Source organism: Pelophylax lessonae, assembly GCF_965119305.1.
Source record: "Pelophylax lessonae genome assembly, chromosome: 7".
Taxonomy (NCBI): domain Eukaryota; kingdom Metazoa; phylum Chordata; class Amphibia; order Anura; family Ranidae; genus Pelophylax; species Pelophylax lessonae.
Genome location: NC_138774.1, coordinates 221,841,044 through 221,859,201, shown reverse-complemented (window position 1 = coordinate 221,859,201; position 18,158 = coordinate 221,841,044). Strand labels below are relative to the sequence as shown.

Below are 18,158 nucleotides of genomic sequence, written 5' to 3'. Positions count from 1 at the left end.
AGCGCAGCCCACCGCACCACACTCAAGCACAATGAGACCCCCACAGGGAATATGCAAACTGAACACAGGCAATGGATAGCAAGAACAGAAGGATAAAACCTGAGGAGACCCTCGCCGCTGCTGCTGCCTCGATCGGTGTTCCTGGAAAGAGGAAGTGATGCTGCCAGGGCGCTCTATGAAAGCCTATGGAGGCTACAAGAAAATGGCCGCCATGCATGTAAAACATGCGGCCGGAGCGAGTGTAGGCAAAATGGCGCCGTTTGGCGCCGAAACCGCTGCTCCACAGTGCAGCAAAGCACACGTGACATCCTTGTATAGGAATACATGTCAGATCGCCGCAGCGATCGCTGTATATGCCCAAACATGCCAAAAAAACATGCCCCACAGCACACAGCTTCTCACACTGACCAGACTGACACACACAGTGTCACACAGCTCCCCCCCCCCCCCTTGCAGCCCACAGAATGCAGCCGAGAGATAGGGAGACAAGCAGTGTGAATAGAGGCAGGTTACACAGTCCCAGACTGACACCCCCCCAGACAGACAGGTCCCCACATAGATACACTTACCTCTCAATGGCGTGGGGGACCCGCACAGGCGAACAAGCCGCTGCACATGAGGCAGGGAGTCGCAATTCAAGACGCACCAAATGTGGGTTAAGAAACCGCACAGCGTCCAGTGAGGTAGCCACCTCACCAATCATCCCTGCACCGAACAGGGATGGGTCGTTCACTGTGCCAGGAGCGTTACCTGGCTGAACGCTCGATGGCAGGCTGGGAAGCCACTGACCCACGACCTGCGACCAGGGGGATCAGCCCGAGACCCGGCCCGCATGATCCTCTTCATCAGAAGAACTAACTAAAGCTGACAAAAATAACAGCTAAGTAAAGGTAGAGAGAAAACTCAAACAAAATTTCAAAAAGAAGAAAGAGTCTGGGGCAGAAAGCCCCAGCACAGGAAAAGCCAGCCACTCCTGACAAGCTAGACATTAAAACTGAGATATGGTTGCAGGAAGTAGGAGGGTATTGACTGAGGGGACCACCCCTTGAGGGTGGGATATGTTAAAAGCTTTAATGTTAACATATTCTGTTGCCTAGCTACTCCTTCGGAGCAAAGTCTAATACCCCATATGTGACGAATATGAAGAGGCGGCGACTGTCGGAGGACGTAAGAGAAATATTGTTTTTGTATGTCTAATAAAATTTATTTTTTATAATTCTTGGTCTTACATACATGTGTTTAGTACCTTAAGTCCCGACCCAATATTTAGCTGGAGATACAGCTGTTGGTTCAGCACTCTCTCTCCCTCTGTTTCTCCTATACGTTTATGGGATGTGGGTACCAATACTCAAACTATTTAGGGCTCCTTCTCCAACTATGGTAGAAGCGGAAGCAGGATAAACGTTCTTGGGACCTTCAGGAAGAACAAAAAATTGAATCAGTTTTCGGATGGAAGATAATGTTGGTAAACCCAAATTGCTCTTACCACAGACAATTAAGTGAAATCTCCCTGGTGTGCTTCAAAGGGAGGATCAACTCCTCATTGAGCTGAAAAGATACCACATTGAGTAGGAAGGAGGATCTGGGTCCTAGGACCACTTTCTCTCTATAGAAAGATAAGAAAAGGTTCTTTACAAGTAAGAGATGCCAGATTGGAGACATGCCTGCACTTCATGTGGCACAGCACAGGAAACATTTGAACAATTAGTTGAATGTGAGCTAGGGCAGTGTCTACAAATGAGACAAAGTAGAGGCAGCATTGCTAAGGGTACAAGGGAAAGTCTCAGATACTCAAAAAACCTATCTGCTTGGGTAGCAGAAGAGAGTGTCAAGACAGGCAAAAGTGACCAGGGCAGTCAATAGGGGCAAACCGAAGATAGTTCCATGTGTCTCTTGCAAATGAGGGCAGCTGCAGTACAGTTTTAAATGGCAGGAAAGAGCGCAGAGCATGCAACACTCCACCCAGCAGGGGGCATCAATGCTCAGTTCCTCAGGGTTATCCCCCTCTGTGTTAGCATCGAAAGAAAGCAGGAAACCTAAAGACACTGTGTGGTCCTAGTAACAGGGTGGCTCCTGGCCTACTCACAAAGTGAGTCTTCAGAGATCGGGTCATAGTTATGCCACAGCTCTGGACCAGGAAAATGCTCCACATCTAACTTTTACAAGTATTTATGTCTGGAAAATGCAACAATCAGTGCTTGAAGGTCACATTTCAGGTTGTTCTTGCACGTCTAAGTCAAGTGGTAGTCCCAGTACAGCACTCTAAATTCAGCGTGACAAAAGGCCGATTCAGATAGTTGCATATTGATACCAGCTCAGCTGCAATGTAAGTAGCAAATTTGGATAGAGTTATGCCTCGTACACACGCAACGATTATCGGCCGACCGATCGGCCGACTTTTGTCCAGTGTTGTTGTGTTGGTTGAAATGTGCTCTAGACTGCACACAAATTTTTTTCGGCCAACAAAAATCAACTTCAGAAGTGATGTCATGTGCTGGTTTACTTTCCGTGTGTTTTTTCTTCTCTGAGCATGCCCAGTCTTGCTCATCTGATTTTTGTCTGCCAAAATCTGTACTGACTGAGGAACAATCGGCCGTTCTGTTGACGGCCAACAAAAATTTTATAGCATGCACACCAGATTTTATTCAGCCGAAAAGTCGGAGTCGGTTGTCGAAAGCATCATGCTAACAAGCCGAAAATCGGCCGATCGGACGTTGACCGAAAATTCACGGCCAACTGTCGACGCGTGTGTACGGGGCATAAGTAAGAAGGGTTAGACCTGCTATCAAGATTTTATTGTGGTCAGTGTCTCCGTTGGTTAAAATGACCTCTTTTTGTCCTGGTGACCATTCTTGCCATGAAAAAGTGAAAATCCAAAATTCATTTTTCCAAATAGTGAAGAGAATAATCCATAACCCGATGCAGACCAAAAAAAAAAAAGGTTATGCATGTATTCTAAGTTTGGCAAATATCGATAAAAAGGAGCCTACTCCTGACTCTAGCTTTAAATGCAATTATTTAATATTATAGTCTTTTCTGGTCACCAATGGCATTCATTATTGGTGAAGCTGTGCTGTAAAAATCTAACTGGATTTTATACGTAGTAACCATAGGTGGAACTTAGACACTGTGCAGGTTGTGATACAAGAACATGTGCCCAACATTTGTAAACTATACAAGAAATGCCAAATTCTACTTACATCGAATGTATCCAGGGAAGCAGTCGTTACGTTTACCTTGGCTTCCAGCTTGGGTAGAACCACCTTGTATAAATAATCTACAATTTCTAAGCAAGTAAAAATAAGAGTTTAAGGTTGGCTTTAAATGGCTAGAAAAACAGACTGTACAATATCACACTTCATTAAAGTCTATTAGCAACTGCTAGACATGTGGGCAGACACAAATGTAAGACAAGCCCTTGGTAGATAAAGGGTTCAAAGAGAATGCCTTTTTGGATTGGTCAGATATACACCTGAGTCATGGAATTGGCTTAATCACTTGAGTTTCAGAGCCTTTTGCCAATTATAACCCCCCTTGAGTCTCAGAGCCTTTTCTTCCCTCATAACACCCTTGAGTCTCAGAGCCTTTTCTTCCCTTATAACCCCCTTGAGCCTCAGAGTCTTTTCTTCCCTTATAACCCCCTTGAGCCTCAGAGCCTTTTCTTCCCTTATAACCCCCTTGAGCCTTAGAGCCTTTTCTTCCCTTATAACCCCCTTGAGCCTTAGAGCATTTTCTTCCCTTATAACCCCCTTGAGTCTCAGAGCCTTTTCTTCCCTTATAACTCCCTTGAGTCTCAGAGCCTTTTCTTCCCTTATAACTCCCTTGAGTCTCAGAGCCTTTTCTTCCCTTATAACCCCCTTGAGCCTCAGAGCCTTTTCTTCCCTTATAACCCCCTTGAGCCTCAGAGCCTTTTCTTCCCTTATAACCCCCTTGAGCCTCAGAGCCTTTTCTTCCCTTATAACCCCCTTGAGTCTCAAGAGCCTTTTCTTCCCTTATAACCCCCTTGAGTCTCAGAGCCTTTTCTTCCCTCATAACCCCCTCGAGTCTCAGAGCCTTTTCTTCCCTTATAACCCCCTTGAGCCTCAGAGCCTTTTCTTCACTTATAACCCCCTTGAGTCTCAGAGCCTTTTCTTCCCTTATAACCCCCTTGAGTCTCAGAGCCTTTTCTTCCATTATAACCCCCCTGAGTCGTAGAGACTTTTACTACCTATAAACCTTTTACATATGAATTCCAGAGCCTTTTTCATCCCTATAACCCCTTGATTCCCAAAGCACCTTCCTTCCCAGAGCTCCCTTGAATCCCACAGCATTTTCCTTGCAATAACTCTCTTAAAGCTTCAACACTGGAACAGAGTGGAGGTAAGAGGCACTGGGGTTGATTTAGTAAAACTGAAGGATGTAAAAATCCAGTGCAGCGGTGCATGTTAGCCAATCAGCTTCTGACTGCAACTTCAGTTAAGCTTTGATTAAAAAAAAACTGGAAGCTGATTGGTTTCTATACAGAGCTGCACCAGATTTGGCACTCTCCAGTTTTAGAGAATCAACCCCACTGTGTGTTGTAGAGGTGAGCATACTTCCTCTTTTAGTGCGAGGAACTGTAATCTTTTTTTTTTGCCAACAGGGTTGAGAGCGAGTGATTTCAATCAAATACAAAAAGCCACTAGAGGAAGAACCTACAAATCTCTATATGCAATGCAGGTATGGAAACGGTACACAAACTGTATTAAAGTTAGTGTTACTAAACCCACAACAGTAAAATCAGTCTGTATATGCAGTACAGCAAGGGGTTAATCCTCTGCATTGTGTAAAAGCTATATGATCTTGTATGCACAGATCCTCCTCTTCTTCCACTGACTCCAGAACATGTCCTGATAAGACAGAGCCTTTGTAGTCAGGTTGCACATGCTCAGTTTGGTGTGTATTGCTAGAGAGTTTTTTTTTCTTTGGAGAGTGCATGTGATCAGCACAGGACCAATCAGAACTGTCCAGACAGAGGGCCAGGGGCCCTGGATCCTGATAGGACAGCTCAGTGCAGTATGAAAACTTCTCCTACAAGCTTTACCAGGAACTGATAGAAGTCACAAGACTTCTATATACTGCTGATGAGAAAAGGTATTTAGCAGTTTATATTTACTAAAATAATTGCATTTCCATGTTCTGTGTACTGTGGGAGACCAGATCTAGTGATTGCAGGCTCCTGGGTTTAGTAACACTTTAAGGCAAAAAATACTTTAAGGCATATGCGACCACATGCAATCAAATGTATACTCAGTTAAGGTGGAGAGTACCTTTAAAACTCAGACTCTGCCAGTCAGGAATATTCCGGGCCTTCAGCTTGTAAACCTTTTGCTGCAGGATGCCTGGAGGAAAATTTCTGAAAAAGTACAAAACTCTTATGAGCAGATGGAAAACTCAAGACATCAAGTGAAACTAAACCGGTAAATATCCTTTTTAAATGGACTAAAAGAAGCCTATGCTCGCTTTCCCTCCCGCAAAGGGACATACACACTCTTCCTTGCTGGCATCTTTGCCTGATCTTTCTGGGTTCAGTAGCTTTGTCCCATCTTGATTGGCTAGCCTGAGATGACAAAACTCCTGTGCATATGTACAATAGGTAAAGTGATAAAGTGTCTTTTTTTCTCCGTTAAAAATTACAAACCTGTTATACTTACCTGCTCTGTGAAGTGGTATGGCATAGAGCTGCCCAGATCCTCCTCTTCTCGGGTCCCTCTTTGGTGCTCCTGCCCCTCCCTTCTGTTTAGTACCCCCACAGCAAGCAGCTTGCTATGGGGGCACCCGAGCCACAGACAGCTCCCTGTGTCCATTCAGACATGGAGCCACGGTGCGCCCCCCCCCTCCCCTCTCACTGGCTCACCGACTGATTCACAGCAGCGGGAGGCCAATGGCGCTATTCAACTGTCTCAGCCAATAAGGAGGGGAAACCCAAACAGCCGAGTGTCTCTTGTGCAAAATCGCTGGCTCTAGATGGAGCTCAGGTAGGTATTAGGGGGGCGCTGCACACAGGTTTTTTTTTTTCTCTTAATGCATAGAATGCATTAAGATAAAAAAAGCCTTCTGCCTTTACAATCCCAGCACAAAAGACATGCTGAGAAGCTGTCTTTTCTGCAATAGAAAGCTTTTCTACCTGTAAATGTTTTGGTTTTAAGTTTCTTTACATGGACTGAAGAGTCAACAGCACATGAGTCAAGCACAAGGCCCGTGGGCCAACCCTGACCCCCCAGACTATATCATGTGGCCCTTTCACCTCTCCTGCAGCACCCCATCATCTTGGCCCCCACCTTGTCTCAGCAGAAGACAGAACTCCTCCAACAGATCATGCGCTTCTCAGTGCAGCTGTGGAGAGGCTTGTCTCAGCCCAACCCCCCCCCCCCCCCCTCAGCAGCAGAGAGGAGGACATAACTCCTCCTACAGATCCTGCACTCTGAGTAGCCACAAAACCATCATCTCTGCTTCATCTGGTCTCAGCATTCAACTGCTGCCCTCCTCTATACCCTGCTTCACTGCTTTCCCCCTGCTTCATCCCAGCAGAAGCACAAGGAGTATATTTATATAGTCTTGCAGATACAGCTAACACCCATATTGCTGATTCAACCTTCGATTAAATTGCGTTTGACACCCCTGGTCTACAGCATAACAACGCAGACACCTGGATACCCTCACATATCTATAAAGCCTAATTCCTGTCAAAAACCTTTTATTTAGTTCCGCTTTAAAGGAGGACTGAATATACTACAACATAACGCACACAGCTACTGATACCTTCACATATCTTTAAAGCCCAAACTTTGCCAAAAATCTTTCATTTGGTTTTTGATTTAGATCAGGGGTGGGAAACCTGTGGCCCGTGAATCATTTGGTCTGGCCCCCGTGCAGCTGAGTCTGTGCCTGGCGCAGCTGAGTTTCAGAATGGAGCCGATGCTTCCTGTATAGTTGCGGCTCCGTTCTGACAGTCTGAGTGAGTCAGAGACGGAGTGATATCAAATGCACTCCACCTGTGAACAATACAGGAAGCATCAACTATCTTCCTCCAGTGTGGCACCGCTCCTAGCCAGCATTTCCCACCAGCAGTACCCACAGCAGTACCAGCCTGAGCCAGCAGTACCCACAGCAGTACCAGCCTATGCCAGCACTACACACAGCAGTACCAGCCTGAGCCAGCAGTACCCACAGCAGTACAAGCCTGAGCCAGCAGAACCCACAGCAGTACCAGCCTGAGCCAGCAGAACCCACAGCAGTACCAGCCTGAGCCAGCAGTACCCACAGCAGTACCAGCCTGAGCCAGCAGTACACACCGCAGTACCAGCCTGAGCCAGCAGTACCCACCGCAGTACCAGCCTGAGCCAGCAGTACACACAGCAGTACCAGCCTGAGCCAGCAGTACACACAGCAGTACCAGCCTGAGCCAGCAGTACCAGCCAGCATTTCCCACCAGCGGTACCCACAGCAGTACCAGCCTGAGCCAGCAGTACACACAGCAGCACCAGCCTGCAGTACCATCCAGCATTTCCCACCAGCTTTACCAGTCTAAGCCAGCAGTACCTACAGCACAGTTCCAGCCAGCGGTACCAGCCTGAGCCAGCAGTACCCACAGCAGTACGAGCCAACAGGACCAGCCTGAGCCAGCAGTACCCACAGCAGTACGAGCCAGCAGGACCAGCCTGAGCCAGCAGTACCCACAGCAGTACCAGCCTGAGCAAGCAGTACCAGCCTGAGCCAGCAGTATCCACCAGACTGAGCCAGCAGTACCCACAGCAGTACAAGCCTAAGCCAGCAGAACCCACAGCAGTACCAGCTTGAGCCAGCAGAACCCACAGCAGTACCAGCCTGAGCCAGCAGTACCCACAGCAGCACCAGCCTGAGCCAGCAGTACCAGCCTGAGCCAGCAGTACACACAGCAGTACCAGCCTGAGCCAGCAGTACCCACAGCAGTACCAGCCTGAGCCAGCAGTCCCAGCCAGCATTTCCCACCAGCGGTACCCACAGCAGTACCAGCCTGGGCCAGCAGTACCCACAGCAGGACCAGCCTGAGCCAGCAGTACCCACAGCAGTAATAGCTAGTAGTACCAGCAAGCATTTCCCACCAGCAGTACCAGCCTGAGCCAGCATCAGCCAGTATTTCCCACCATCAGAAGTACCAGCAAGCTGCACCCGTCAGCACTTCTTTTCAAAACTTACCACTGCAAAGAGTCGACTGCGCTCCAGACTGACCGAAGCAAACCTGGATAACCAGCTGTGAGTAGCAACATCATCAATACCAGCTAACATCACACACTTCACCAAAGAGAAGCAGTTCCAGCCATCACATTAGGGGTGAGATAAATGTTTGACCAAATAGAAGAGGCTAATTTTTAAGTTGATCATTTTGTACAGCCCCCGAATGAGGTTATAAATATCCAAATGGCCCTTGGCAGAAAAAAGGTTCCCCACCCCTGATTTAGATAGTGTGCAAGGGGTTACAACATACAAATGGAACATTTGCCATTCATTTCAACAACTTTCTCTCCAAACTGAGCCACTGTTATGGTAGCCTTTGAGTGCTTCACTGCAACAAAATGTAGAAGTTTGCTCATTCGAGTTCCTCAGGTTTCAGACTTTGGAGAGGGAGATCTAAGTATATGCAGGCTCCTGATCAGGTCAGAATTCAGGTATTTTGTCTAATAAGCTTTAAAGCAGTATTAAATCCAAAACCAAAAATGTAATATATTGCAGCTTATCAGACGCGGTGGCTGAATTTGCTTTTTTTTTTTATTAATTAGGCCTTTTTCGTATCCGATTTCACCTAATGATCTAGCCACATCACCTGTATTAAGAGTGCCACCACTCTGGGTGAAGGAGCACAGGGGGCACATTTGGAAAGCCGCATTGTCAGTTTGGTGGGACAGAAGTATTAGATATACTAGCAGATTTACAGACACTAACAAATCGAATCCAAACTCCAGCTAACATTTACAGATACAGCAAACAGTTCTCTTTTTGGAACAGGGGTTTTACATAAAATAAAATCGGATCATTGTAAGCATCCCTGTCAGTGGTATCCCTGTCAGTGGTAAATAGTTTGTCTCATCCTTGTATTTAATACATTTTGTGAGAGAGCTTGCTCTTTAAAAAAAAACAAAAAACAGACTTTCCGGATCACCAGATGAAAATTGAAAGAAAGCAAGCCCAAAAAGAAAACCATGCTGCCATCGCAGCTAAGAATTGCTTTTGGGTTTAATACCACTTTAAATAAAAATTTCCTGAGAGAAAAAGTTTGCTAATGCTAGTTGCTTGGGTATCACGCTCCCCTTCATTAATGCTTCAGTTTCTTAGAAATATGTAATTATAAGTCAGTATGCTGTATTGTGCATACACACTGCCTGTTCTCTGCCTCACCTGCCTCTACAGTTACCAGATCAGAGTATCTCAAACAGGGAAGGAGACCATCTAAAAGTCAGTTTTTCTCACTAAAAAATTAGTAGAGCCACAGGCAAGGGAAAAAAGGATGCAGGGAGATTTGCTGGCAAAGCTTTCATCTCACAAAAAAGCACTTGTTAAAAGGCGACGTCCAATATAATAATAAATTAACTTAGGTCTGTGGAAAAAAAAATGTATTTTCTTGCTAATGAGTCTATAAAGAATTGCAACCACAATCAGTGGATCGTGGGTGCAATGCCAGGTTCTTGCAACTCTTCCTCTAGCTCTTTGTCCATAATCGAGGTACAGACTTTCCATTAGAGAGCTAGAGGCAATGTCAATGGATTAAGTGTGGTGATCACCATGTTTGTGTTCCACTGAGTACTACAAGTCCATCTGGGAGGTGCGGCTAGCCTTTAACAAGCAGCACAGAAACACAGATGGAGAAATGTAAAACACTTGCATGTTCATAGATGCACATATATATAGTATAAAGGGTTAATCGCACTATGCAAGCTTGAACCCCATACGGGGACCTTCAGAAATGACAAAGCATACCACATCCAGATATTAGGAGGGTAATCTCCTCAGGATGTTTCTAAGCAAGAATAATGTCTTGGTTAAGTTTAAAGGAAGAAATCCTCTTGGGAAGAGGAGAGACTGATATCCAAGGCAAGCACATTCCAAACCATTGAGATGGATTGCCTTGGTTTTAGCCCCCCCCCCCCATGCCAGGGCAAACCTGATTCTGCTGGTCAAGCATATGGGCCGATCCAGAGACTCTTGCCCCATGCCACCAGAAAATTGAGTTGCAACATTCTGGATTGAAATCGGGCATATGGAACTGGCATGGAGGACCATTAGGTCAAGGATTGCCATGCAAAAATGGAGGGTGGGATGGCTCCAGGATAGCATGTCTAAACATGGGAGAAAAACCTTTAATAAGCCCATTTCTAAAATCAGGCCCAGTTACTCCAAGTGATAAGATGGTTCCAACATTGATTTCTGGAGATTTAGGATCCACCTGAATCTTTGTAGGTTCTGCATGGCTCATTGAACATTGACCGAAATGCCTAAATTGACTGTTCTCTCAGAAAAAGGTCATCCAGGGATCCCACAATGGAAATGCCCTAAGAGCAAAGCAAAGTGAGAACAGGGGCTGGCTACATGGTGAAGATCTGAAATGCAATGGACATTTCAAAGGGGAAGGGAACATATTGGTAATGTTGCATGCCCACATCAAAAGCGGGTAGTGCCAGGAAGATGAGGACATGCAAACACGCATTCTTGATAGCCTCAGAGGCAAGAAGGTCTCCTGGATAGAGGGAAACAATGAATGAACTGGCAAATTCAATATGGAACTCTTGTACCTGGAGGGGTTGTGAACTTTTAGACCCAGTATAGGGCAGATACCCCTTTTTGCTTTGAGAGCAGTGAACAGTTTTCATAGAAACCTTAAACATCTAAACTTTCTAGGACAATGGCTTGAAAACGGAGCTGTGTTAGAGTAACATAAAGGTCCGCCAAAGTTTGTGGCATGTTTGACAACCCCTGGATGCACTGTTCTGGGCCCAAATGACAAGTGGGGGCATATGCTCATTGAGAGGAAGTCTTTATCACAGACTTGAAGGTCTTGGGAGTCCAGTACGAACAGTGGAGTTGAGTTTCAGGCATTGCCTTGGACCTGGAGGCCTAAAAGAAAATATAACTTTTTTCAGCCTCGTAGAGGTTTTCCAGAAAGAGATTTTTTTCTTTCATTTTCTGGGGCAAAATGAAGACAAATTCTTGCACTGATGCTCCACAGATCAAGGTTTGAACCAAAGAAACCTTTAGAAAAACACAGAAAAGGAGGCCCATATATTTGGCCTAGAATATCCACTAACCCATCCACACAATAGAGTAGGGCCACATGCATAAGCTCCAGTTGCCAGAGGCCAGAAGGAACCATCAGGATAGATCAAGGATCATTAGAAATAAACTTGGACTTGACAGCTAAAGTCAGTTAGATGGACATGGTTTCAATGGCAGGTTGCTGTGAGAGAGAATGAAGCTTTAGAAAGGCCAATCACTGCACAGGCCCCGATGCAATTAGGAACACGTTGGAAAAGTCTTAACAGGTTTAAGGCTCTTATAGAATCCAAGCCAGTCATACGTCTAACTGATGTAGGCAGCTCCAAATCGAATCTTACTGACAATAATGACCAAGTTGGCAACCTCATGGTTTGGAATAATATCTGCAGACTGCAACTCCTCATGTACCCAGTCCTCAAAAAATAAGGTCCAAATCCTCTTCATCCTTGGCTGACTGAACAGAAGTAATTGCAGCCTCAGGGAATGCAGAAATATACTTTAAAAGGACGTATCAGATTATGCTTGGGTTGTCAGCATTCTGAGGCCATTATTTCCAAAAAGACTCAGGCTCAGAAATGTCCTCCCTGGTAAATGCGGAGGAGTGAGACACTCTTCAGGGAGGTGAGGAAGATTGCAATGAGGGTGTCACCCTCATCAGGGGACAAATGTCAGGATAGTTAGTGTCAGGCCTTTGCTATCTGCTCTGGAGCTGTCAGGGGACCTAATTGGGAAGCGCCCCACTGGATCACTTGCCCCGTGATCTGACATATCACTAATGTGTAAAGTGTAGATCCCACAAGGAGTAGTCACAAGCCACTGCAGAAGCAGGGATGGTCATGTGGTTGTCTGTTTCAAGCAGGGAACCCCAGAGGAAACCTGCTCATATTCAATGGTGCTGCAGCCAGGGACGGCAGGATGGCAGTCAGGAAGCATGCACAACCCAGAAGTAGTGCACATGAAAAGTGAATTGGTACAGCCAGTGCCCATACAGGCTCAGAGGGCATCTGCTGGGCACCATATTTAAAATGTGCCATGTAGCTTTAGGCAAAAGCCATGTGTATGTAAAGTGTTCTGTGCCTGCCACTGTAAAAAGTCACGGCCACAACTCCAGTATTAGGCTTTGTGGAGGTGCAGCCAGGCAAAGAATCCACCAGGCTCCCATAAGGGCAAGGCCCTTACTCACTGCAGCAGTGGTCTGGAATGTGCTCCATAGACCCCCACTTGTGCACAGAATGGGGGCCCCAACAGGCAGGATCCAGGGGAATATTCTCCCAATGGGCATACTCCCTAAGTGGTTTTTAGAGACAGGGCTCCCCCAGATGTGTGGTACCACAGTTTTGGATCTGTAGAGTACACTGTGGCTAACTAAACAAATTGCCTAGGTAAGCAGCTAATACAAAGTGTATTGCCCAAAGAAAACATTAGACCAGCCCTTCTTTCTGGCTGGGACTGGATACAGTTCAGCTGGGCAAAGCTAAATAGCAGCTAATTCAAATGCTGCTGCAACAATGAGCCCCAGTGGCTCTGCAGCAACCGAAGAATCTTGATAGCAGAAAAAATAACTTGACAAAATGAAAAAAAAAAAAGGAAATTGTTTGATAATTGTTTGATAATTTCAGAGCAGACAGAGCGCACAGAAAAAAAATGCTGGGAGAGGGGGGGGTTTTATACTAAGCTGTCCTAGCTTTTGGTTTGCCAGCATCCAGTCTCCAGAAGCAGTAGTAAAACCCAAAGTACTAAAATACTCATCCTGTGCTCCAAAATGTGCGACAAGGAAAGGTTTCTACCCATTAAAGCAAATTGCGATTTTTGCTTCCCAAGTTAATGTACAAGTATCCTTTTTTAAACCCAACTTTGTAACTTGTATAACAACAAAGCGTACACAACTAGAAGTTACTTACCCAATGTCTTTAGCCATTTCCAGCCAATTCACTTGTCCTTTGGGTAGTTCGGCTTCATTCAACCTAAAAAACAATTATAAAACTGTAGTGTCTATCTCTACACTTCAAAAAAAGTAAATCAACTCCTAGATGCATACAGAGCAGAGCATGCAAATCTATGTGTACTTGCTGTCTCAATGTAAATTTATTAGAAAAAAAGAGGGAAAGGTGTCATTGCTGGCCTCCAGAGAAAGCTAGTGTCTTGACCTAATACTTTGGCGGCACCACAGACAAAGCATGTATCAAATGAAAGTAGGAGGAATGTCAAAATTCGTCAGAAAGTCACAACCTGTGGCATGGTAACACCCATGTTGGGATTAAAGGTTAGATCCATCCAATGCAACCCACAGAAGGAACTAGTATTAAAAAAGTTGAGAGCTCCCAATTGCAGCAAATTATGTAAATGTTGTATTGAGGTTATCAGTTTCTGTTTTGGTCTTCTATGGTTTGTACTAAAGTAGGTTATACTGACCAGACTATCGAGGTTGAGCAACCCTCCCCACCCCCCCACACACACCTGTACTCAATCAGTGTCCACCATCAAGTGGATATAGGAGGAGTCCCCTGTAGTGCATTTGCACATCCTTCCCAGCAAGGAGTATTATCTCCAAGGGTTAGGCTGGATTCATCTCTTTTTCATGGATAGTGTAGGACCCACTGATAATGGGGTACTTTGACGCAGTAGTGGGCTTGAGCACGATATGGCCATATGGTGGGACCAAACCCCCATTTTTATTTATGGATTGTCTTCAGATTTGGTAGTTATTTCTTTTGCATTTGTGCGCTATTCTTTTTTAATATACATGTCTTTTGGTTCATAGCTGCAGCAGCTTTAGAAATACATGGGTATGCTCCCCCAAATTTTTTGCCTGTTTATACTGACCCATGTCTTAGGTCACCAGATTTCATATGCCAAATATTGATATGCATGTCGCTCTGTATGTATTTTACTGGGCCCTTTTGTCTTGACATGGACAATGAAAAATGTTAAACACCTTTAAAGAAAAAAAGAAAAGTGCAGCAAAGAGGACACAACTCAGTAGTCCAAAAAACTACATATAAAAAGGCATTTTAAACATTCCTAAGTGCACCTTGTGTTTTTCACCTGCATAAGAAGTGCACTGATCACGAAGTTTCACTTAATTTCTGTTGCCCTGTACAAATAGCCTATAGTAGAGGAAATCTTCACATTCCTGTATCAGCAGTTTCTATCTGTGTACAACCATAAGATATTTAGCATGGCACTGCACGGGTTAATGCATGATATCTGTCTGTAGTATGAAAACTGACACTTCAGGTGAACTACACTGCTCAAAAAAAGAAATAAAAAGGAACACTTTTTAATCAAGAGTACAGCATCAAGTCATTTAAACTCCTGGGATACTGATCTGGTAATTTAAGTAGCAGAGGGGGTTGTTAATCAGTTTCAGCTACTTTGGTGTTAATGAAAAAGGGGCACTAGATGGGCAACAATGAAATGACCTCCAAAACAGAGGCCACTGAATTGTTTTTCACTAGTTTAGCATTTGGCTAGTGTCATTGTCACTACTGATAGCATGGGGACAATACCTGGACAGTATAGGGGTTGCACAGGCAGTCCAACTCCTCCAGGATGGCACATCAATACATGCCTTTGCCAGAAGGTTTGCTTTGTCTCACAGCACAGTCTCAAGAGCATGGAGGAGATTCCAGGAGACAGGCAGTTACTCTAGGAGAGCTGGACAGGGCCATAGAAGTTCCTTAACTCATCGGCAGGACCGGTATCTGCTCCTTTGTGGAAGGAAGAACAGAATGAGCACTGCCAGCGCCCTACAAAATGACCTCCAGTAGGCCACTGGTGTGAATGTCCTCTAGTAGGCCCTGTGCTCACTGCCCGGCACTGTGGAGCTGGACTGGCATTTGCCACTGAACACCAGAATTGGCGGGTCCACTACTGGTGCCTGGTGCTTTTCAGATGAGAGCAGGTTCACCCTGAGCACATGTGACAGATGTGAAAGGGTCTGGAGAACCCGTGGAGAACCTAATGGTGCCTGTAACATTGTTCAGCATGACAGGTTTGGTGGTGGACCAGTGATGGTCTGGAGAAGCATATCCATAGAGGGACACGCAGACATCTACAGACTAGAAAATGGCACCCCGACTGCGGTTAGGTATCGGGATGAAATCCTTGGACCCATTGTCAGACCCTACGCTGGTGTAGTGTGTCCTGGGTTCCTTCTGGTGCCCGACAATGCCCGGCCTCATGTGGCAAGAGTATGGAGCCAGTTCCTGGAGGATGAAGGAATTGATACTATTGAATGGCCCCCAAGCTCGTCTGACCTAAATCCAAAAGAATACCTCTGAGACATTATGTTTTGGTCCATCCGACGCCACCAGGTTGCACTTCAGTCTGTTCAGGAGCTCAGTGATGCCCTGTTCCAGATCTGGGAAGAAATACCCCAGTACACCATTCGCCGTCCCATACGGAGCATGTCCCGACATTGTCAGGCACGCATACAAGCACGTAGGGACCATACAAACTACTGAGTACCATTTTGAGTTGCTGCAATGAAATTTCAGCAAAATGGACTAGCCTGCTGCATCATTTTTTCACTTTGATTTTTGGGGTGTCTTTGAATTCAGCCCTCTGTTGGCTGATAATTTTAATTTCCATCAAACGATGTGGCATCCTTTCCTTCCTAACGCATTACCCAGTCCATATCAGCATAGGTATCCAGTATGATGATATTTTTCTCCCTTGAGATCTGAGGTGTTTTTAGTTTTTAACGTGCTGCTTTTAATTTTTTTGAGCAGTGTATATATATATATATATATATATCCCACAACCCCTGGGTCTCCTAATTTAGCACTGGTGGAGGTGAGAGCTACACAATAATCAGATCTAATACAAACCCATGCAGAACATTTACAGACACACAGGAAGTTTTTTTTTTTTATCACATTAGCACTGCCACATTTGTACTGGGACACAAAGCAGATGCAAAGGCATGCACTGGATGCTGTGCGACCCAGGACAGAGGTGGTCTTGTCCCTTAGCACTCTGGGACAAGCTTGCTAAAGCAATACATGGACATAGGAGAATCGATCAGCTATGATACTACAAACTGCAGCCACATTATGCGAGTCCATCATTACAAAGACAGGGAAACAAAACAGCACAGGGAATATAACTACGCTAATAACTAGTTAAAGCAGCAAAAATATTCAAAAGTGTACAATGCCTTTAAAGTACCTGACTGACCCTTCTTTAATTCTGGCACTTAACAAAAAGTTAGCCACAGATGGACAGAAATATTGTCAGACAGTGACAGAGATGCACATATGGTACTTTGGGAAAGAAAGAAAGAGAAAGAAAGAAAGAGAAAGAAAGAAAGAGAAAGAAAGAGAGAGAAAGAATTCCTTTATCCACACAAGCCAGGTGACTGAAGGAATCCCCCCACCAGGATTCCGACAACGGGACTCTCTCAACAAACCTTTTCCAGCTTGGCCACTCAGATGGGGACGGCCACACACTGATCAAAATTTGGACCCTGCTGAACTGGCAGAGCACCTGTCACAGGGGATTTTTACAGTGATCAAAAAAAAAAAGTTTTTAAAGCGTCTCTGTCCCCCCACGCAAGAGAGAATGTACGTGTTGGTCCCACACACATACGTAAACTGTGAACGCACCACACATGTGAGATATTGCGGCAAACATCAGAGCCAGAGCAATAATTCTAGCACCAGACCTACTTTAATTCCAAACTGGTAACCCATAAAGGCTTTTAAAGCATAGCCTATAGAGATTTTTTAAATACCATAGTTTGTCACCATTCCACGAGTATGCGCAATCTTAGTGCGACAGGTTAGGTATCTATTTACTTGGTGTAACACTATCTTTTATATTTGACCAACAAAAAAAATTGGGAATTATATTGTGTCGGTGTGCATTAAAATGTATTAAAAGTGCATTTTTTCCAGATAGCATGTGGCATAAAAAAAAAAATAGCAAAACCCACCATTTTGTTCTCTAGGGCCTCTGCTTAAAGCGGTAGTATCCCGCTTTTTGACACTTTTACCTACAGGTAAGCCTATAATAAGGCTTACCTGTAGGTACAAATAATATCTCCTAAACCGGCATGGTTTAGGAGATATTTACAGTGCATGCAGCCGCTCTCGTGAGCGGCGCATGCGCTCTGAAGGTCCGGGGGGACCTTCAATTAATTTGCCGGGAGCTTGCCTGAAAATCATTCCCGCGCGCATTGGCGCGGGAGTGACGTCATCGCGGCTCTGGCCAATCATTGCGCCAAAGCCGTCTCTTCCGGCCAATCACCGCGCCGGAGCCGCCAAACCCGGAAGAGACGGCGAGGGATCATGGCAGCGCCCGCAGCGATGTCCGGGGGGGCTTCGTTCTAAGGTAAGTTACACATAATGGGCTAGTATGCGATTTTTCTAGGGTTTACAACCGCTTTAACAAAAAAAAAAATGTTTGGAGTTCAAAGTAATTTTCTAGCAAAAAAATACAGGATTTGTACTTGTAAACAAAAAAGTGCCAAAAAAAAGGTAGTTAATAAAACATTACAAGCAAATATAGTTTAAAATAATGAACAATACACTATATTATTGTCGTACTTACCATTTGATAATTTCTATATTGGACAGTAAGCCAAAAAGGCGCTCACAATAGCGAATACCATTATTCATTCGCACTAGCAGAACATCATTCCTATAACAAAAAGAAAAGCAGAGCTTTCTATGTATTATTTTAATAAAGCCTGTATAAATTAAAAAAAATTGAAAGATAAATGTGAATCCTCTATTACCCTTTAGAACAGTCGCAGTGCAGAATGAACTAGCCCATGCCCAATCAGCTGATGGATTGCCTAGGTTCACACTACTGCGATCCAATTTTCACTTTGAATATGTAGTGCAACTTGGATGCAATTTCGTTGTGGTTTGTACATTCTTTTGGGC

The 18,158-nt window shown here is 44.9% G+C and overlaps 1 protein-coding gene across 1 annotated transcript in view; it reads right to left on the bottom strand.

Annotated features, from left to right (window-relative positions):
- TTF1 (transcription termination factor 1) overlaps positions 1-18,158 on the bottom strand; it is a gene marked incomplete at its 5' end in the record, with an annotated part of 90,832 nt that overhangs the window by 22,898 nt on the left and 49,776 nt on the right. The window contains 4 exons of the mRNA XM_082264225.1: positions 3,201-3,286; positions 5,289-5,374; positions 13,167-13,229; positions 17,821-17,910. Coding sequence (XP_082120351.1) covers positions 3,201-3,286; positions 5,289-5,374; positions 13,167-13,229; positions 17,821-17,910 — 325 coding nt within the window. The remainder of the gene's footprint in view (positions 1-3,200; positions 3,287-5,288; positions 5,375-13,166; positions 13,230-17,820; positions 17,911-18,158) is intronic.